Below are 22,064 nucleotides of genomic sequence, written 5' to 3'. Positions count from 1 at the left end.
CGAATCTGCACGTCGCCATTCGTTTTGCACGGTACCGGCTTCGCGCTTAACGAGTTCACAGCCTTCCCTGCAATGACCGCCTAGGGCGACTCCGCGAATGCGCGATGGCTCTGGGCGGTGGCCCGCCGCAGTGGCTCAGTAGGGGCTACGAAGCTCTGCTTCGGAGCACGAGGGCTCTGGTTCCATTTCCGGGTACCACGGCGACCGGAATCGCGCGCGAGTGATATGCGGATATGCGTTCACAAAACTTACGGTGCACCCAAGAAAAAAGATCCTTAGTGAAACTCAATCCGGGGATCCCTTCACTACGACGTCTCTCATGGCTTCTGTGCTGCTTTGAGGTGTTAAACATCACGAATTTTTCGGAGACTGTACCTATCGGTCGCTGCGCAATGACGGTGATATGGGTTTTGCTTACTTTGATTCGAATCTCTTAGGACCCAATTAGCCAAGCGACATCTTCTTCCCCCCTTGTTCAGGAAATTGACAAGCATTGTAACTCTCCCGACTGCCTTGCTGCCGTCAAGTTAATCGCCGCCGCCATGAACGTTTTGGCCGACCCTTGCACCAACTTCTACGCGTTTGTGTGTGGCCACTGGCGGTCGTCTGCAACGGCCACGAAGATTGAGCCAGACTGGCCGTCGCCCGCCGATCGCAACGTATCGTACATGGCGTCACTGAGGAGCGACTACGTGGCCGCCGCCAACGAGAGCCTGTTGCGCGCGGCGCAGGAATCGGCGACCTCTGACGAGCAGGTCAGTCACATGGGCAAAGTCTACGCATCGTGCCTGGCATTCTTCGTTGACAAGGTGAGTACAAGCACGGTGCAAGTTAGTTCATCCGAGTCGCAACACTATACGCAGCTGCGCTTCTTCCAATAAAGCGTTCAGAAGACGAGCTCAAGCGGGGGCTACATGGGGCGTTTTTCTCCTGCGATTATCGCGCGCCAAAAAAAAAAAAAAAACGCGCTGGCAGGACGCCGGCCAGGCCACATGAGGCGTACGAGCGGCGAACGCCGCCACAGTGTGGCCAGACAAGGCAAAAATGTTTTGGCTACCAGTAAAAAATGAACGAACAATGATTATATGTTGTTTGCTTGTGTTATAATTAATAAGTTATGCTATAAATACCCCACTAATATGTCTATCCACATTACCAGGTATGCTTTCGCCGATGTAGCCATGGTGCTGACCAGCGCACGCGCGCGAAGGGTTCAAGGGACGGCAAGGAACGTTGAGACGGCTGGCCGCTCCCGCCGAAAACAGACGGAAGTGGCTCCGACAGGCACTTCCGGTAGCGTCAGACGCGTGCGCGCCGCGTCAAAATCTAGCCGGTCCTGATCGGCGGCGACGGGCGTTTTTCTCGACGCCGGGCGTCAAATCGGCGCCGTGAGGCGAAAATCGCCTCAAAAACGCTCCATGTATTCCGGGCTTCAGAGACGGTAGGCGCTTACTTGGCCCATGGTAAGGGCACCAAATACGAGCAGCGGTGTGTCTGTTGTTGTGAAATGCTGTGAACCCCCTTGTAATAAAAAATGTCAGCAGGATTCTTTTTAACGTGCCCTGTAGTATTGTCCCAGTGTAATGACGTGGACGGGAAGGCTTTGCCAATCAGATAATCCCAGCTGTCGAAGTGGAATCAACCGATCAATTGGCGGGCTGTTTATTTACTCGGTGGTTCATGGATATGTAGGCGAGTATCAAAGGATGATTTGCTTTCCTTAATCAGCTTGTTAATGAGCGCTAGTATTCAATTTAGCGGGAGAAAGACTTTAGAAGGTTGGGGCGCCAAGATCGTGCCAGGTCGGCTACCCTGCATCGAGGGAGGCGAAAGAGGCAAAAAAGATTACGTGAAAGTACAGTGAATGACAACTTCACGCTCCCGGGAAGACTCACCAACAGAGTTATGGCTGCCGCAGTGTCTAGGTGTCGCTAGCTTTATTTTATCGTTGTCCTCATAATTTCGTGTACTGAGATAATTTGAATGATGAGACTGAAGCAAAAAACAAATTGTGAAGAAACAATCGACAATGATTGCTAGCGTAAGCGAATAGAACCGACCGACCGACCGACCGACCGACCGACCGACCGACCGACCGAGAGAACGAAGGAACGCTTTCCTTGCCAAAGCTCACGCTCGACGAAGCGTTATGAGGCACGCTGTACGGGGGGACTCCAGAAATTCTTGACCACTTGGCCATGGATCTTTAGCGTGCCCCCAATGCGCGGCCCACGGGTGTGTTTGCATTTTGCCTCCATGGAAATGCGGCCGTCGCAGCCCGATTATAACCCTTCAACTTTGTGCTAAGTTGCGCCACGCCATAGCTGCTGAGTCGCTACGGTGGGTTGTTGGTTTGAGAAATTGTGCAGGTATGTAGCGCAATAAACAAGCATTTTAAGCCGCATGCTGCAGAAAGAATTTCATTTTATGTACGTTTCGTAGCGGTCCTGTTCAAGTGCATAGCTTTCGGCAGTATACAGTGAACGTCTACTTAGTTCCTACAACACGCCATGCGGAGATCTGTAACGAGTGACGTCAAATATCCGTTTACTGTTGCTGAGTCAGGGACGAGCCCGTAGTAGCGTGATCATAGCTAATTAATAAGGCATTGACGGTTCCCCGCAAAGCAACCACCTCTTGCAAATGCCACGCTGCAAGCGCGGAATTCTCGCATTTCTCACCTACCGCGAGCCAACTGTATTGGCAGAGTGTGGTTCATAGCACGGAAGTGGTGCCATTTACACGACAATTGTACCAACAGCGCAATGTGAACGATTATCGCGGCACCATCTGCTGTTATAAAATTTAAGGTATGTTATCGCCTATCAAATGTGACCTTTTATTTCAATCGCAGCCACTGAATTTAATGACGGCATGGCAAGCTGCCAACATCTACACCAACCTCTGGCTTGAGGCCAAGACGTTCCAGGAGTCCCTGTTCCTGGCCGTGACGCACCTACTACATTTCCGGCTAGACTCAGCCCTCTACGTCGCCTACAAGGCGCAGGTTGTGCACATCTCGCCAGGCACAGCCATACTCCACCACGTCAAAGCAGGGTTTCGTCGCGCCATCGTCGTTCACGCCGTCAAGGCACTGCTCCCAAACTATAGCTTCCGTCAACGCTCCAATCTGGCTGACGGCGCCACGGGCGAAAGCCAGATGGTTGACGCTATAGCGAAACTGGACGATGTTGTGTTTAATCAGACGGATACTTCGCCTCCAGTGGAAATCGCGCTGAGTGAGTTGGACTCGTCCAAGTGGAATTGGACACAAGTGTTCACTGCCTACTCTTCCGTAGAACTCATGGCTTTGCCCATTAAGGCGCGCGTCACAAACATCGCCGGTGTGCGAGCCATCTTGGACTCGCTGTCCAGTCAAGAGGACATGATGGCGACCAAGATCTACCTGATGCTGGTGCCGTTCGCCAAGTTCTTCGGACTGGAAGAGCGGGCCAGAGGTCACCGTCGTCTGCCCAGGGACGACATCAGAAACGAGCTCTGCGTTACGGCGGTGGAGACGATGTTCGGAGATGTCTACCAGCGCTGGATGACGGCCGAGTTGGCAGGCTCAGACACTGGTGCCGAATTGAGGCAAATGCTCTCCGGCGTGCTGAAGGCGGCCGACAAGGTGCTAGAAATTACCCGAGGTGCCGCCCTAGACTACGGAAAGATGGTCGCGGCCACTTACCCAGCGCGAAGTAAGTACTTTATCTCTTTGCGAGCAGTGTCACTAAGACATCGCTCGACGCTATTGCACCGAAAAATGCGGAGACGAAACTATAACGTAGCGATGTGGGTAGGAATAGTGGAAGGTTGGACGCGAATGGAATGTCACGAATTACAAGTAGAAATGCTTTTATAGACTACGACCTACTCCCTTTCTTTCTTTCTTTCTTTCTTTCTTTGTCTACTTTAGTGCTCGTTACGCCTGCGTGCTTTGGTATTCTGATGAGCAGAACATAAACGATCCGTGCAAAGCACACAAAATCGTGCTGCAAGGTTTAGCATCACTAATTATCATTGCCTTAGCAGCGCCACAGTAATGAACACAAATTTGCATCAGCCTTTGCTAAGCCACCGAAGGCGCTGTCTATGTCTGAAGTTTTTTAACAATATCTACGAGCGCAATTACATCAACATAGCAAGATATACAGGGTGTCCCACATAACTTAAGCCATGAATTTAAAAATGAAAGGCGCGTCGGAAGCGAATTGAATCGAATGCATACTATTCGCAATAGTGTATAGTAACTAAGGCAATTTTTTTTGTTCTCCCCATAACTCACTAGTTAATTAATTTTATTTACCCAACTTCGTAATTACTGCCTGAGGACCCCTAGTGTGATACGCAGATTTGTAGAGCACCTTCAGAAACCACCGATCGAGTTGTTTCCTTTACTATACGTCTCACGTAGTCCGTTGTTCCGGCTTGGAAAGAACGCCCGCGAAATATGAAAAAAGCCCCGTGACGCAGCGTTTGCGCAGTGGTATTGTGCTGCTCTCAAGCATGCGTTCGGTGAACAAGGTCGGCTGCATCGTGACTGGCGACGGTGAAGCGACAGGGCGTTCTTTATCTCATCGGCAGCGCTCGGCCAGCAGCATGCATTTTCGCCGTCATCCGAGGGGAGCCGACCTCGTTACCACCACACTACGTCTCTCAACGACGAGACCACGAATTGAAACTTTGGGAAATAAAATCTAGAACCAATTTACTAAAATAGTCTTTTTCGCACTCGTAATATCAGTGAAGCTTATTTTCTGAAGAGGTTGTGAATACTGAATCTCAGTGTTTTACAAAGGGATCTCATATGTAAGAATGGAATTGTAATGAAATTTTGTTTTTTATTGTTTTGATATTGTGGTTCTTTATCACCGTGTTGAAATATGCTGTGTTTTTGTAGACTGTATTTGCATTGTATTAGTTTTTTTATTACTCTTTTCTACAACAGCTGTCTTTGCTTCTCGTGGCGCCGTGTACACCGTTGTTCTAAAAAACCATAAACACAACCCTCCCCCCCCCCCCCCAAATCATGCAATACTATTGAAAGGACCCAATATGTCAGTTACAAAACCTCATCAATGAAGTACAAGGTGGAAAGACATCTTCCACCCTCCGTGGTTTAGTGGCAATGGCGCTATGCTACTAAGCCCGAGGGTGCGGGATCGACTCCCGGCCACGGCGGCCACATTTCGATGGGGGTGAAATGCAAGAATGCCCTTGTACCGTGAATTGGTTGCACGTTAAAGAACTGCAGGTGGTGAAAATGAATTCGAAGGCCTCTCACTACCGAATTCCTCATATCAAATTGTTGTTTTGGCATGTAAAACCCCACAATTTAGAGTCTCTGCAGCAATCCGCTGCGGCACGTCCAACCTTTAACATCCCGAATGTCCGTCATTTGCTTAAATCCGCACGCAAAAGAAAAACTTGATGAGGCCCAGAAAAGGTTGAACGTTTAAAATGCCTGTGGGTGACAGCAAGGACAGACCTCTCTCATTTTTATCCTTACAGTGTATCCTCTCGACAACGACACAATAACATCGGTAGAGGCCAACTACGGGTCAGACTTCGTGGTCAACGCTGTCCTCTTTACGGCCGGCGGGGGCAGTCCCGCAAGGCCTTTGCTGGACTTTGACGCGCTGTCGGCGGACTGGAGTGACCGAGAAGTGGCTCAACGCCTCCTGATACCCGACTTCTACTACGCGCATACGGCGCAGGTCGTGCTCAACTACGCCACTGTCGGGTACTACTTGGCCAAGCAAGCCTTTTGGGCAGGATCGCCGTGGCACGGCGCTGGGAACGACAGGTAACCCATAACATGGAGATCATCAGGCTGAATGTTATTCATAAAGTTTAAGTCATAAGTAGGGTTCAGTGTTTTCGGTTTTTGCTTTTCCGAGATTCGGCGTACTTTTGCCGCTCTTTACTTCCGCTCGAAAATTGGGCCTTTTTCGGTGATTATGTTTTCCCATTTGAACTGCTTTTTTTCGTTGAATACATGGGCCATATAACGTAAAACTATTCCAATATGTTTTTATTCCAATCTCCTGCGTCAAATTCGCGTAACCGCCGACGCAAGCATCGGGCGGTCACCCGCAGTGTTGTCTCAACAGACCAATCAGACGCTCTCCTCGTTTATGGAAGGTCACTTTGCTTTAAAAACGAATGACATTGCCTGCACTGAGCGGCTTCTCTTATCTAATTGGCTGACAAGAGGCGAGGAGCACGCTCAACCGGAGAGGGATTCAATGATGCCGAGGCACTGCACGGAAAATCGATAACCGGATGGAGAGGGTGGTGCCGGTGTCTGTGATTGGTCCGCTTTTTGTTACATAACTTGCGGTGGGTGGTCGAAAATCGCGGCGGCATGCCACTGAAGGCTAATGCTATCTTCGGCTGGTCGTTTCTGAGCACTCTGGAGCGCTCTCGCGAGCGGCGTTGTCTTCGACTGGTTGAAAGAGGGTGCGCGCCCTGCGTTCGGCTGGTTCTTCTCGATTGCTCTCCTCTATCTTGGAGCGCTCTGAGGCGCTCCGAGCCCTGTCGTCGGAGTAGTGATCGAGATTGAAACGTCATCGCAGCGCCGCGTCGCTGCTGTTGGCGACGGCCCACCGTAACCTTCGCAACCTAGGCCACTGCATGCTGGCGTCTCGACGAACGTTCGTCCCGCCGGCACGTCCGCCGGCTTTTTGGGCAGCGCCGGGAGCTTTGGATAGGCGAAACATCGGACGTTGGCAGTGAGCACGTGGTTTCGCATCAGCAATTTCCTCCTCCGAGAGCGAGTCGCACGTTCGGCTTGCGCGCTTGTCCCCTACCTTTGAGCTCGGGAAACGACCGATCTACCCGACTCTGCTTCGGGGCATACAGGCGACCAGTCGAAGATACCATAAGAATGCCGCTAAAACAGATCTCAGTAAAGAAGAGGCGGCAGAGCGAGGTCGTAAACGTGCCGAAAGTTCTCAAAAACGTTACACGGCCACGCAAAAAGTCTCCGGCAGATGCGAGTAGCCAGTGCCTGAGCGCTCGGCGGCAGCCATCTTTTGTTCCTTTCGGAATGGGGCAGCCTGCGGCTATTCAGATAAACATCGAGTTCTGTTTGGCACATTCATGCATCTTTAACGCGTACACGCGACTTTGACGCGGTGAGTTTTCGCGGTTTTGCGACGTCGCGTGACAGGCAGGTGAAGTGGGTGCAGCCGGAAAACTTTTGACCAATAGCCAGCGGCTAATGGCGAAAAGGCGTCGAATCAGAAATAACAATTTTTCTTCCGTTCGGTCCAATCATGCATAATCAGCGTGTATACGTCATGTCAGATGGGGAGCTATCGCGGTTCGCGTGACGTCGCGTGACCGACAGGCGAAGTGGGGGGTGGTCAACAACTTTTAATCGCGGAGAGCTGATTGCAGAATTGGAGTAGAAAAGATTGGAATAGCTTTACGTTATAGGCAGCCTTTGTTCGCATCAAGCTTACCGTGTTCTTTTTTTGTTTTGTTTTTCTGTGGATATCTGGCTCACTTGTTTTGTAGACTCTGAAACGTGCTACAAGACCGTAGTTCCCACTCATTAGCGCCGCAGTCCTAGCCAATGCATTGGATGGCAATGTTTTCGACAGCAGTCTAGCAAGTGCATAGCACCATACGACGGTGTTACTATTCAGAAATAAGAGAGTACTTAATATTCGCACTAAAATGTAATGAAACTTGATTTCTAACATTATGCGAGTACATATGTTCAAATTATTAAAAAAAAGGACCAGGTAGACACAGTCCTGCGTTACCACAGGGAACTTGTTCGTCCAACACAGTGGCTGCTGCAGAGACTGGAACAGCCCTGGCCAGGCCTTCCTAGAACCTTCCTCTTACAACCACGCTCCGCCCCCCTCCCTCACGCCTTTTTGTCAGCTTTTAGTCGTTTTCACAGCAGCTAGGAAATTGGTTGCACATCAGAAAAAAATAAAGATACCTTGGGTATCGTACTGACATCTGACGCTGAGCTTGCGAGTGCCCTGTCATCAAAACGCATGTACGCACGGAGTCGTGCCCATCGTCATTTTGCCTGTCTGGTAAATTTTGTTTCATCGTCATCACCAGCCTATCTATATGTCCACTGCAGTACGAAGGCCACTCCCTGCGATCTTCAATTACCCCTGTCCTGCACCAACTGATTCCACCTTAAGCCTGCAAAATTCCTAATTTCATCACCCCACCTAGTATTCTGCAGCCCTCGATTGCGCTTCCCTTCTCTTGGCACCCATTGTGTAACTCTAATGGTCCACCGGTTATCCATCCTACGCATATTACGTGGCCTGCCCAGCTCCATTTTTTTTCTCTTAATGCAATTAGAATATCGGCTATCCCTGTTTGCTCTCTGATCCACACCGCTCTCTTCCTACCTCTTAACGTTACGCCTAACACTTTTCGTTCCATCGCTCTTGGCGCGGTACTTAACTTGTTCTCGAGGTTCTTTGTTAGCCTCCAAGTTTCTGCCCGATATGTTAGCCTCTGTAGAATGCACTGATTTTGCACCTTTATTTTCAATGATAGTGGTAAGCTCCCAGTCAGGATCTGGCAATGCCTGACATACGCACTCCAACACATATTTATCATTCTCTAAATTTCCTTCTCATGATAAGGGTCCCCTGTGAGTAATTGACCTAGATAAACGTATTCCTTCACAGACTCTGGAGGCTGGCTGGCGATCCTGAACACTTGTTTCCTTGCCGGGCTACTGAATCTTATTTTTGTCTTTTCATTAAAATCTCAACTCCACTCTTATACTTTCTCTGTTAAGGCCCCGAGTCATTTGTTGTGATTCCTCCCCAGTGTTGCTGAACAGGACAATGTCATCTGCAAATCGAAGGTTGCTTAGATATTCGTCGTTGATCCTCACTTCTAAGCCTTCGAATACTACTTCCAAGCATGTAGTGAATAGCACCGGATAGATTTTGTCATCTTGTCTGACCCCTTTCTTGATAAGTAACTGTCTACTTTTCTTGTAGAGTACCAAGGTAGCTGTGGATTATTTGTAGATATTTCCCAAGATGTTCACGTATTCCTCCTGTACTTCTTGATTATGTAATGGCTCTACGACTGCTGGTATCTCTTTAAGTCAAATGCATTTTCATAATTTATGAAAGCCATAGAGAGAGGTTGATCGTACTCTGCAGATTTCTCGATTACCTGATTGATGACATGGATGTGATCCATTGTAGAATATCCCTTCTTGAAGCCAGCTTGTTCCTTTGGTTCACCGAAGTGAAGTGTTGCCCTTATTCTATTTAAAATTATCTTGGTGAATATATTATATAATACAGAAAGCAAGCTAATGGACCTAAACGTCAAAATGAAGCTTGCAATGAAAAAGACGGACCATATGTTAGCGTAAAGCTATGTATGGTGTCGTAATGACGCGTAATTAGCGCAAACAGGCCGAAATTAAACCCAGATGGTCCAGATGGGCCGATCCTGGATAATGTGCGGTCTCTAATGTGGGCCAATCACGAAAGTCGTGCAACCTAAACAGACGACATGGTACGCTAATGCGCCCCAGAAGACCTTGTCTTCGGTGTAAACCGTTGTCGAGTCGCTTTGCTTCCCCTTTTTCTTATTTTTTTGCTTTAAAGCAAGACCTCTACATTATAGCTATAGAATCAAGCCACTTTACCGTTCGCAGGGTGTCTCGGCAGGTACAGTGCACTATTACATTATAATATATAGGGCCCTTAAACCAGCGCTAAGTCGACAATTCTTCACTGTCGACTCTACGGTGCCGTCGAAGGAACCGCCGCCCTCCAATCCTGCCTTATGCCATCCACGGTGCCCAACCCAAAGAAGCCTTGGGAAATGCGTCAGACTACGCCAGGCTCTCGCGTCATGGCTGCGCTTTTTCTTTGTCATTCTTTCTCGATAGACGTTGACTCTACATTGCCATGTGCAAGTGTTTCGCTCGCACTGTTTGCGTCGGCATCGCGCGCGAGCCTCGGTTGATATCGTTAACGAAATAACGCTTGCCTGGCTGACGTACGCCAGTTAGGCAAGGACTGCGCATCGGGGTGCCAACAGAGATGTTATTGGTAAAAGCAATAAAAGCAAGTAAAACAAAAGAAAAAACAACGACAACAACTTGTATCCTGCACAAGAAAAGGCTCCCGCTTTTAGGCTCAGTTCATTTTGACCACATATAGCCAGTTGGAATTTAACAAAAGGCGCTCGCCACGTATTGGTGCACTATTACATGTGCGAGCCAATCAGCGTCCACCATTAGACTTCTCCTATCATTGCATGTATTCACTAAATCGACGCGTTCCAAAAGTGCGCGACCAGCGGCAGCTGGATTTCGATGGAGGCGAAATGCAAGAACGCCCGTGTGCCATGCATTGGATTAAAAATTACGGGGTTTTACGTGCCAAAACCACTTTCTAATTATGAGGCACGCCGTAGTGGGGGACTCTGGAAATTTCGACCACCTGGGGTTCTTTAAAGCGCACTTAAATCTAAGTACATGGGTGTTTTCACATTTCGCCCCCATATAAATGCGGCCGCCGTGGCCGGGATTCAATCCCGCGACCTCGTGCTGAGCGGCCCAATAACATAGCCACTGAGCAACCACGGCGGGTGTCCATTGGATGCATGTTAAAGGCGGCCAGACGGTCAAAATCATATAAATATGCAAATTATTTGTGTCATTACAAACCGTACGCAAATGTTGCAATTGCGAAACTGATGCTGAGGAGTAGTGAAGTCATGTCTGGTTAATAGAAATTTTATAACTAGCACCACTTTCTAGATACCGGTCCCCAGAATATGCTTAAGAATACCTCGGTATTTCAGTTAAGATTGTCTCGAACTGGTTAGAGGCACACTTTTGGGAAGCTGCTAACTGGCACGCCCAATTATTTCGTAACACATTTTAAGGTCACATATATCTAATGTGATGACAGTTGTAGGATTTCTGTATTGCTATATCTTAAGTTAATAATTAAAAAGGAAAATATAAAAATTTACGTAATTCGCTGAATTGTCGTTGAAATCTACTTTGCTGCTAATGTACGCCTAGACACGTAGCATATCAGGAAAAACGGCAGTAGCCTAGATATGACAGTTAAAGTGTTCCGCATAAAACGAAACTTTAGGATTTATGTTACTGGATGACGGCGATGAAGGTGTGAGCATCCGCTTTGAAAAGGGGCGGTGAGATATGCAATCTAGCTATTTATTCTAACTTTTCTGGTTTATCGAAGTCATTAAATATTTCTTTACCCAAATTTACAGTATACAAAATGAAACGTTCGCTTCACAACATTTCTTCCTTTCTATTGCGCAACCAATCTCGCAGCAGTGTACCTTGCACACTCTTCGCGTATACGAAGTGTCACATAGCGAAATATAACGACTATCTTATCGGGAGGCTATAGCCGCGTTTGTATATGATTGAGATAGTGGTACATCGCATTGCATTTCTAGCACGTCGCATCCATGAAAATCTCAGTAAACCCCTAGCAAGGCAAATCGCATTAGTTGCGCCAGGCGAGCTTAGTGCTAGGGTGGAGACAGGTAAATCGCCTCGCATGGTGCATGTAGGCGCTGGCGTATCACATCGAGGGGGAGTGGAAAAGTGAGACAGCTGCTGGCGTGTGCTCTTCTTCGCCCGCCGGACAAACCTGATCTCCGGAAAAAGGTTCTAGCTTGTTTAGTACGACCGATAATGTGCCCTATGTAAATGATGAAGTGCACCAAGGTGTGACCTTTACTTTTAGATTGAACACTCTAAATAAAGTTTCGGCGACAAGATCAGCCCCAAAGGGACCAAATGTTTCTTAGTATGTACTTCAAAGACGAATGGCATGACGCAGTGCACAAGAAGTGCATGGAACTGCTCGCTCGAACACGGCGCCTCGTGTGAAACTTTCGGACAATTAGCCTTTGTCAATTCGGGAACCACAACCCGCCGTCACGCGACGTCATGCAGCTACTCTTTCGCTTCCGTAACATCATACTTTCGACGCAGCCACGGCAACTCGTCCTCGGCGTGGGACCTGGCCGAGCACACGCGCTGCCTGGCGTCCTACACGAAGCAGACCTCCGGCATCGAAATGTCCGGCGACGAGCCGTGGTGGCGGGACGCGGTCCAGGTCCGTTGGGCCGCCGAGGTCTCGTTCAGGGCGGCCGCTTTCCGAGACGCCAAGATCGCGCAGGAGAGGTCGCTCAGGCAGCTCTTCTTCCTCCGCTTTGGCCACACCTTCTGCGCAGTACCCCGCCGCAGCCAGTGGGAGGCGGCAGCGATGGCGTGTCGCGTGGCCACCATGACACTGCCCGCGTTCGCCGGAGCGTTCGGGTGCCCCGTCATGGTGGGCATCGGGTGCTGACCACTCTGCGACTGTACGGTACAGGGAGAAAAACGAGAGTTACTCGCAGAGAGCAGCAGTGCGGCTTCGCACTGCGCGTCAGTTTCTTTTAAAACGTGCAACATCTCGAAAGTGTTTGTGATTGATTTTCTTCACTATACGTAGTGAGTGCTGACTAAGCTGAGCAAGAGGATGGTACGCAAGAGCGCGCTTGCTAATAAAGTGACACAGCCTGGTAAAGAAAAAGAACTCTTTTTCCCATTTTACACACTGACAACGACTCTGTTAAGTGAGCATTCAATATGTTACCAATGGCGTTACGCGAACTGGAGAGAGAGAAAGAGCGATAATTTTATTGCGATAGCAATTATATGGACATTCAAGACGAATTTCCGCCGTCGCCGTGATGTTCTATATAAAGTCCTAGTGGGATAAGATTGCTACCGCACGCCGTGTTCTGTAAGTGCTAGTGGAAGCGTGTGAAGGTGAGAACGATATAGTGGTTTCATTTCGCGTGCGCATAGGGGAAAGGCGGAGAGGATGCGCGCCGTCTTCCATTTCACGCAAGGGAGCAGGAGGCCGTGGTCCCATCCCGGTCGCGGCCGCGCTGGCCCTACCTTGAAGGTATACTTGCGGTGGGTGCAAAGGCTAGGCATGCCGATGGCTGATGGCTTCGTCTGCGCTGTGTTCTCGCCGCTTAGTTAACGTTGAAGCGAAACACAGCACGAAGGGCAATTAGCTCGCTGCTGCTGCCGCTCTTTCTCACGCCAACGTTCTCACAGCGAGTGTCCGCGGTCATCAGTTTCTTAATCACGGCTCAGAAATAATCACTAGCCCTGTCCTCTGAGCTCTGCAGCTATCATCGAAAGGATCAGCACATTAGAAAACTTCGGATATTTGGGATCAGTTATTCCTGCGTCGCCATTGCGTGGTGTAACGTGAATTTCATTATCGCCCCTAAGGTTCAAATATAAGAAATGCCTGCGATGACACAAACAGCGACATCGTGTGACCAGCCGGTGAAATTATTAACCGGCGCAGCGAAATAAAGAACATGTCCGCAAGCGATGCAGTAGAGCTTCCACAATGCTGTGGATCTGCGAGCACAAAACCACTCGATGACCACGTGGCCAAGGACGTCACGGCATAGAGCACGCTTATGTCTGTACTGCAGACGAGGATGTCTGTGGGGTTTAACGTTCCAATGCAATACAGGTGTGACGACGATGTGGATCAAGGCCTCCCGATTAAAATTGAATACAGGGTTCTGTGCACCCAAAGCTTTGTATAAGAGCATGGCTGCATTCCGCCACCCTTCGAATACCACCACCGCACTGGGAATTGAACCAAAGTATTCGTACTCAGTGCAGATTGCTTCTTTTCCCTCCTATTAATGTTGCTTGTATTTGAGAATGTAGTTATCTAGGTTTAATTTACCAACATCAAGCACATCATCATTAGGTGCGTGTCATTTGTGTGCCGCCCATTAGAGCATGCATCTCTGCTCAAGCAAATTGAAACGCCGCTAGTGGGCCGATCGTGATGCAATTAATATTTCTCTTTGCGAAGCACGCCTAATCAAAATTGCGCTGTCAGTATATCAACCAAAGCTTCCTTGTTTGATTGTTTCTTTCATTTGTCATTGTGGGTCCTTTGTGCTTGTCATCGCATTCGGTGCGACCAATTTCCGTCGCGAGTGTATGAGCTATGTTTTGCTGCTACAATGACAGCATTTTCTGCAGGACCTGGGCTCCCGGAGAGCCACTAGTGTTGAGGGAGCGCCGGTGGCAATGAACACTCGGCCGCTCGCAAGTCACTCTTAAAGTAACACTTTTAAGCTTAGATGCTGTCAGTGGTTTAGGCTGAGCCTTGAGGACCTCCCGTGCCGAGTTTCAGGAAATGTTGAGCCGTTTGCTTGCGGCAACTATTATAAAGACGAATTCACTACTAAGTGCAAATTTACCAAGTGTCTAACGGAATTTTAGAAAATTTGTGCGGCATAACAATAAGTTACCAGGAATAAATTTCTCTAGCATTTTTTTTTCCTAACGCGGACTTTATTCCTGCAAAGTTTCATTGTCATAAGTTTAGTAGTTCACAAACAACAAACGTTTTGGTCCTCCGGCAAGCATCGAAAAGCACCCCAGTTAATACAAATTTTATAATATTCTACAGCACGTACAAAGCATACCTACGAATTTGCAATTTCTCTGATATGTTTCTCTCGAGAAACTGTGATCCTAGCAAGATTTATCTTGATTTGCGCGATAGTTCTGTAACGAAATACCGTTGTGTACTTCATGACGCTCAGATGCGGAATTGGTAGAACTTTGGTGATATTCCACAAGGGTGTCTAAATTTAAGGCATACTTATGTTACTCGCACATTGCCCGTAGCAGAGCCAACATCCCCGCCAAATTTAGCTGCTCGATATAGGAAAATTGTTTGGATTATTTTCGTAGAGTGCTGGATCTATTGTTTTGGAGCAGAAATTATTCACCGCATCTAATGGCCGCAATAGCAGCGTCTTCGTAGAAGAAACACGAAGAATGGAAGCAGAAGTGTACTTTATTACTGCTTGCTGCATTTTTTCTTGGCACTGCCACTAAGAACATACGTGCTACTGCGAGACAGCACCGCTTAGTGCACATGGCGTTCCGTTGCAATAGGAAGCCAATAAGATGCTGCACTAATACTGGAAATTGGAATGGTGGTGGCAGGCTTGAGGCCTTGAAGTGTACGCACTAGCCAAGTTAGCAAATTCGAGAAAAAGAACAAGAAAGAAACAACAGAAGGGGCCGAATTAGTCACTTTCAGGGAAGGCCAATGACAGGCAGATCTGTCCCTCGCGACGCCCTCGTCAGATTATTCAAACAACCGTCACGAGAGTCTCTTCGTCCTTCGTTGTTCGTGACAGAACAAAACAAACAAACAAACAAACAAACAAATAGAAACAACAACAAACGAGTCCTTATTTCCTCTACTTGGAATTCTGCCTTCACGTAAACAGACGAAATGATTCTAGGCATGGACGTACATTTTGTTTTGTGAACGACTTTTTTCTTTAAAGACTGTCGGCTGGATCAGTAATACGGATGAACACTGACATGTAAAAGAAGAAACAGTACTCCTACCAGCACTTCTGCCTTTACGCCTTCAGAAAACACAGTAATCACGCACAAATTGAAGAAAAATACCATTCTTAACGCCTTCCAAAGCTATCGCATAACTCAGGCAATATACCAATGAAAACATATTTTTAGAATACATATACAGATCGCACGCAGTATGGGAAACCGCATTATGTGAAGAATTTTGCAGGTAGCTAGCTGTCGAGCATAGTTTGCGTTTCTGCGAAGCTTTACCCGGTGGACAAAAATGTTCTTGTAAACCGCACAGTCCTGCGTGTGACGACAGCGACAAGACAATGACCATAATAAAATTAAATAAAATTATGGGGTTTTACGTGCCAAAACCACTTTCTAATTATGAGGCACGCCGTAGTGGAGGGCGCCCGAAATTTCGACCACCTGGGGTTCTTTAACTTGCACCTAAATTAAAGTAGACGGGTGTTTTCGCATTTCGCCCCCATCGAAATGCGGCCGCCGTGGCCGAGATTCGATCCTGCGACCTCGTGCTCAGCAGCCCAACACCATAGCCACTGAGCAACCACGGCGGGTGACGACCATAATATGTGAACGATCGGCATGATGACTTATTTATTGTACTTCGCCAATGAAAGGGCGGGCTCATGTGTATAGGGCATCGTGCTTCAATCGAACAATCGGACACGTGAACATTTTAAAGAGAAGCTTGCTTTGCCTGCTTCCCAGAGTTTGGCGTGGTTGCTGCGGGACTGCTGCTGGGTTGATCGGAATTTTGGCGGTTGTATTTGTGCATATGTATACATGAAGGTTATGTGCGCGCTGGATGAACGCTACAGAAGACGGGTTAAATATGGGCTACCTTTTGTCCCACAGTAGTGCTAATGAGCGCATCTCTGTTCTACGTTATATATATATATATATATATATATATAGTCGTACCGTAACAAGCCAACAAACACTGACACTAAGGACAACATAGGGAAAATTACTTGCGCTTAATAAACGAAATAAACGATAAATTAATGGAAATTAAAGTGGATGAAAAAACAACTGGCCGCAGGTGGGAACCGAACCCACAACCTTCGCATTTCGCGTACGATGCTCTACCAATTGAGCTACCGCGGCGTCGTTTTCCCATCCGCTTTCTTGGGTATTTATGTGTCCTATGAGAACCCCGGGAGAGTTAGCCAGCGCCACCACTCGGAAACCCTGGCGGCGAACGTGGAACGTCCTTTTGGCCGCAGGCGTCATGAGACCGTGATCTTCTTGGGTGAAGGCAACTGGTCAATAAACCCACATATGCTACCTGAAGGCATCAATGTTGCCGGATTCAAGACCCTCGTTATGTAATCAACGAGAAGAAAGGGCGTTAACCGAGGGGCCCGATTTTGATTAGTCATACCATAACAAGCCAACACACACTGATACCAAGGACAACATAGGGGAATTTGCTTGTGCCTAATAAATGAAATAAAGAAACGATACATTAATGGAAATTAAAGTGAATGAAAAAAACAACTTGCCGCAGGTGGGAACCGAACCCACAACCTTCGCATTTTGCATTGTGGGTTCGGTTCCCACTTGCGGCAAGTTGTTTTTTCATCCACTTTAATTTCCATTAATTTACCGTTTCTTCATTTCATTTATTAAGCACATGTAATTTCCCCTATGTTGTCCTTGGTGTCAGTGTTCGTTGGCTTGTAATGGTATGACTAATAAAAACCGGTCCCCTCGGTTAACCCCCTTTCTTCTCGTTGATATATATATATATATATATATATATATATATATATATATATATATATATATATATATATATATACGTTGTCGCGGTTCAACGTGGACCGAAGACAGGGAGACGTTCTTCAGAACAACAGGACAACCTGTTCAAAAACAAACGGCACAGAGGCACGTCTTATTCGTCCTCACCGAATCTCAGCCACCCACTAGACGGAGTCCGTTAATGCCACCTTCGTCGTTGTCTTCTGTGTAGAAGACACGCGTCGTTTGTCCCTCGCTAAAAAAGCATCGCCCCGATGCTAAACCGGAAATGTCACTCGCGGAAGTAAGAGTCTCTCGCATAGTCATTCGCTCACATACGGCTTCATGCGCACAACGTGCACAAGATCAGGACGGTGCGTGCGGCGCCGCGTACAATTGGGACTATCGGGGACGACCTCGTACGGGACATCACTGAGTCGGCGTAATACTCGATATGGTCCGAAGTATCGTTTTAGCAGCTTCTCGGAGAGGCCTCGTTTCCTTATGGGTGTCCAAACCCACCCTCTGTCGCTGACGTCATAGATTACCATTCGACGGTTAAGATCATAGCGCCCTGCGTCGTAGTCTTGCTGCTGGCAGATACGCAAGCGTACGAGCCGCCGAGCCTCTTCTGCGCGTTGCGTAAACACATCGGCGTCCGTATCAGTGTCGTCAAAGTCGTGTGGAAGCATTGTATCCAACATCGTTCGTACATCCCGTCCGTGAACAAGGGTGAACGTAGTCTTGCGCGTTGTCTCTTGTTTCGCCGTGTTATATGCAAAGGTGACATAAGGTAGGATGTCGTCCCAATTTTTCTGTTCAACATCCACGTACATGGAGAGCATGTCTTGAATTGTTTTGTTTAGGCGTTCTGTTAATCCGTTGGTTTGTGGATGGTAGGTGGTTGACTTCCGATGAGCCGTTTCAGTTAGCAGCAAGACGTTATCTAAAAGTACAGCCGTGAATGCGGTTCCTCGGTCTGTTAGTACGACGGTTGGTGCACCGTGTCGCAACACAACATGCTCAATGAAAAAGCGCGCCAGCTCGGCTGCTATGCTTCTCTGGATTATCTTTGTTTCAGCGTAACGTGTGAGACAGTCGGTTGCGACGATAACAAAGCGATTCCCTGCAGTAGAAGTAGGAAGTGGGCCCGATATATCCATTCCGATTCGGTCAAATGGTCTTCGAGGAATCTGGACAGGTTGCAGGAGACCAGCTGGTTTAGACGGAGGCGACTTGCGCCTCTGGCAGTCGAGGCAAGTGCGAACGTGATGTTTCCCGGTGGTGGTAAGTCTCGGCCACTAGTACCTCTGCTCCACTCTGGCCAACGTTGTCGTGTAGCCTAAGTGACCAGAAGTCACCTCGTTGTGACAGGCTTCAAGTACTTCCGTACGAAGAGCTGCAGGAATGACGAGCAGATAGGGGGACCTGGTCGGGGAAAAGTTTCGTTTGTAAAGTAATTTCGCCCGCAAACAAAATGACAACAGTCCTCTTGCGAAAACTCTAGGCGGTTTCGCAGATCTGCCCTCTACGTAATTGATGAGTTCAAGCAACACAGGGTCGTCCCGTTGTTGTTGCGCGATGGTGGATGTGTCCAGAACACAAAGAAATCACGAGTCTTCTTCGGGTGGAGCAGACGACTCTATCGGCAATCGAGACAGGCAGACAGGATGGATTGCAGAACCACTTCAAGCCGTTCGAGATGTTCTTAAAATGTTTCGGAGAACACGATGACGTCGTCGAGGTACACTAAACAGGTTCAGGCCTGTTTAGTGTACCTTCAGGCCTGAAAGCACAGTGTCCATGAGGCGTTGGAACGTAGCAGGGGCAGAGCACAAGCCGAAAGGCAGGACCTTAAATTCGTATAGGCCGTCTGGTGTCACAAAAGCAGTTTTTTTCATGCAGCCGGGGAGGAACAACGAGAGACGCTCTGCGCGGGCCAAGGCACTGGCTCGACAGCTGGAAGAGGACTCCGAGATTCTCTACGCGGACGCTTCGCTTCCCAAACACGGAACCAGAGCAAAGGCGGTGGTCACCACCATCGAAAAACTGGTCACAGGCGCGTCGATACCGACGACGAATACAGCCGAAGCAGAAGAAGTGGCCGTGGCCCTCGCAATCGCACAACCGGGAGTGAAGACCGTGGTCACAGACTCACAGACCGCCTACGCAAGCTACCGCAAGGGGAACATCTCTCCCGCGGCACTAGCGATCCTCACCAAATGCAAACCACCGGGACGGGCCGTTGAGCTCGTGTGGGTCCCGGCTCACTCGCAAGTGGAAGGCAACGCACTCGCCGACCACTATGCCCGAGAACTGTCAATCCGGGCCGAGGAAGAGCCAGAGCTACCGCACCCCCTGACAAGCTACAAAGAAATCACGCAAATGTACAGAAGCAGCAGATGTAGGCTTCCCCGTCCGCATCCGCAACTCAGCCGAATGCAGCAAACAATCGTGCGACGCACGCAAGCGGGGTCGCTAGCGCATCCCGTGCTCTTGCACAAGATGTTTCCAACAGAGCATGACACTTCATGCCCTTTTTGCAGACGGTCAAAAGGCGCTCTAGCACACATCCTTGCAGAGTGCACTAAGCTCAAGAACCCCCCACCATCTCTACCCCCCCCCTCCCCAGCCCCAACCCCCTCGAGCGATGGGAGACCTTGTTGTCCAGCCCCGACCTACCGACCCAGCTCGCGCTGGCGGCTAGGGGCCAAGAACTGCTGGACACATATGGGACCTGAGAAGGTTCCACCCCATCTGGTGCCAGCGCGCACCAACCGTCACTATGGGCTCAGTACAAAAGTTGTTTCTCTCTCTCTCTCACGGTCTCTTGGGTATACCTCAATTCGCCAATATCCGCTTTTTAAATCCATTGAAGAGAAATAACTCGCATGTCGAAGCCTGTCGAGTGAATCGTCTATACGGGGAAGCGGGTACACGTCTTTCTCCATCAGCTGATTTAGTTTTCGGTAGTCCACACAGAAACGCAAGCTGCCGTCCTTTTTCTTGACTACAACTACAGGAGGTGCCCAGGGACTCGTTGATGGTTAGATCACGGCGTCTTTAAGCATTTTTGTCACTTTTTGTATGGCTTCACGTTCTCTGGGAGCAACACGATAAGAATTTAGGTGAATTGGTCTTGCCGTATCCTCTGTAATTATTCGGTGCTTTGTTAGAAGTGTCCGACCGACGCTGGACGTCGACGCAAAGCATTCGCTGAATTTGGCCACTAGCGTAAGAAGCCGTTCTCGTTCATGCGGCGACAAAGCAGTGCTGACGTCAAGTGCAGGAGCTGGGTCTTGCGTAGGCGCTTCTTCGAGTAGTGAACAGCAGCCGCGGACATCCGTAACACCGTCAAAATAAGCTACAGCCGTGCCCTTCGGAAGGCGCCGTCGCTCTGTGCTAAAATTTGTTAGCAACAGGTTCGTGCGCCCGTCGGTGACGTTTACGATTCCTTGTGCGACCAAGATAGGTTATTTGGTCAGCAGAGAGGTTATTTGGTCAGCAACGTCTTCGCAATGAAACTGTTCGTCACATGCTACCGAAACAAGTGTACATGATCGAGGTGGGATGACAGAGTCGTCTTCTGTTAGACGAAAGGAGTGGTGTTGCGGCGATAAGCAGTAGACTAAGCGAGGACTCTTATAAAACGTCTCCATGCGATGCGGGATGTTAATTACGGTGCCATATTCTTTCAGAAAATCCATTCCTATAATCAAATCTTTACAGCACACAGGCAAAACGATGAAAGCGGCCACGAAAGAAGAATCCCCAATATTATTTCTAGAAGTACATCTTCCAGTAGGCATCAGTAATTGGCCGCCTGCCGTCCTTATGTGAGGTCCCGTCCATGGCGTCTTTACTTTCTTCAGGCGTAGGACGAGTTCCTGACTCATCATAGAGAAGTCGGCACCAGTGCCGACTAACGCTGTCACTGGCTGTCCGTCCACCAAAACATCAATGTCGGCGCTCACAATTTCTTCGGTTTTTATCGGGTTCACCGCGTTCTGCAGCGGGAGTGTTGGGGGTTTTTTATTGTCTTGCGGCGGGCCTGCAACCTTACCCCCAGAGGTCGCCGTCTTCGGTTTCCCCTGCGTGGGCTGGGCGACCTTCGTCCTCGGAGGTCAGCAAGAGTACGTCCAGTAGGTGAAGCCATCTGACGTGGAGGGGTTGGAGAACGCGACCGACGGCCGAAATCGGAAACCTATACGGGTTCCTCGAAAGAAAAGCCTCGCAGTTGAAGAAAAATTCGTCCTGGTCCTGCACTCGAACCCGGTATCACCGCCGTTAGTTCAGATAGTAGGGCGGGTGCCCCGGAAAGGCGGTGGTCCCGGGTTCGAGTCCCGGACCGGGACGAATTTTTCTTCAACTGCGAGGCTTTTCTTTCGAGGAATCCGAATGGGTTTCCTTTGTAGCAATTGCTACGAACGAGTGGATGTGTGATTTTCCCTTTATTAATTACTTCTCTCCACCTTGCGGGTTTCCGCAGAATTATTACGTCAAACTCGTGCCTTTGCTTCAAGTTGTTGACGAATTCGACTTCGCCCTATCATCTGCTAGCCGCCTGGTTAGTTCAGATGGTAGAGCGGCTGCCCCGGAAAAGCGGTGGTCCCGGGTTCGAGTCCCGGACCAGGACGAATTTTTATTCAACTGCGAGGCTTTTCTTTCGAGGAACCCGCATGGGTTTCCTTTGTAGCAATTGCTACGAAGGAGTGGATGTCTGATTTTCCCTTTATTAATTACTTCTCTCCACCTTGCGGGTTTCCGCAGAATTATTACGTCAAAGTGCTTGGTTATCTAGCAAGTGGTCACGCCCCTTCGTGTCGTACAAGTCGGGGTTCTTAAAGCCTTTTCT

General features: G+C 48.8%; 1 protein-coding gene across 1 annotated transcript; it reads left to right on the top strand.

Annotated features, from left to right (window-relative positions):
• Positions 1 to 314: 314 nt before the first annotated feature.
• LOC126516888 (uncharacterized) lies at positions 315 to 12,567 on the top strand. Its single transcript, XM_050166976.3, has 4 exons — positions 315 to 809; positions 2,855 to 3,698; positions 5,512 to 5,806; positions 12,005 to 12,567. The coding sequence occupies exons 1-4, from the start codon at positions 543 to 545 to the stop codon at positions 12,360 to 12,362; spliced, it is 1,764 nt and encodes a 587-aa protein (XP_050022933.3). The 5' UTR covers positions 315 to 542; the 3' UTR covers positions 12,363 to 12,567.
• Positions 12,568 to 22,064: the final 9,497 nt, after the last annotated feature.

Source organism: Dermacentor andersoni, chromosome 1 (genome assembly GCF_023375885.2).
Source record: "Dermacentor andersoni chromosome 1, qqDerAnde1_hic_scaffold, whole genome shotgun sequence".
In the NCBI taxonomy this organism is placed as follows: domain Eukaryota; kingdom Metazoa; phylum Arthropoda; class Arachnida; order Ixodida; family Ixodidae; genus Dermacentor; species Dermacentor andersoni.
The sequence above is the reverse complement of the archived record's forward strand: the minus strand, read 5'-3'. Positions and strand labels throughout refer to the sequence as shown.

What these genes read in the sequence shown, in the direction of transcription:
- LOC126516888 (XM_050166976.3), top strand. Translation starts at nt 543, where the DNA reads ATGAACGTTTTGGCCGACCCTTGCACCAACTTCTACGCGTTTGTGTGT. An exon ending in GGCCACTTACCCAGCGCGAA is followed by an intron (nt 3,699 to 5,511) that starts GTAAGTACTTTA and finishes TTATCCTTACAG; the next exon opens with TGTATCCTCTCGACAACGAC. An exon ending in CACGGCGCTGGGAACGACAG is followed by an intron (nt 5,807 to 12,004) that starts GTAACCCATAAC and finishes CTTTCGACGCAG; the next exon opens with CCACGGCAACTCGTCCTCGG.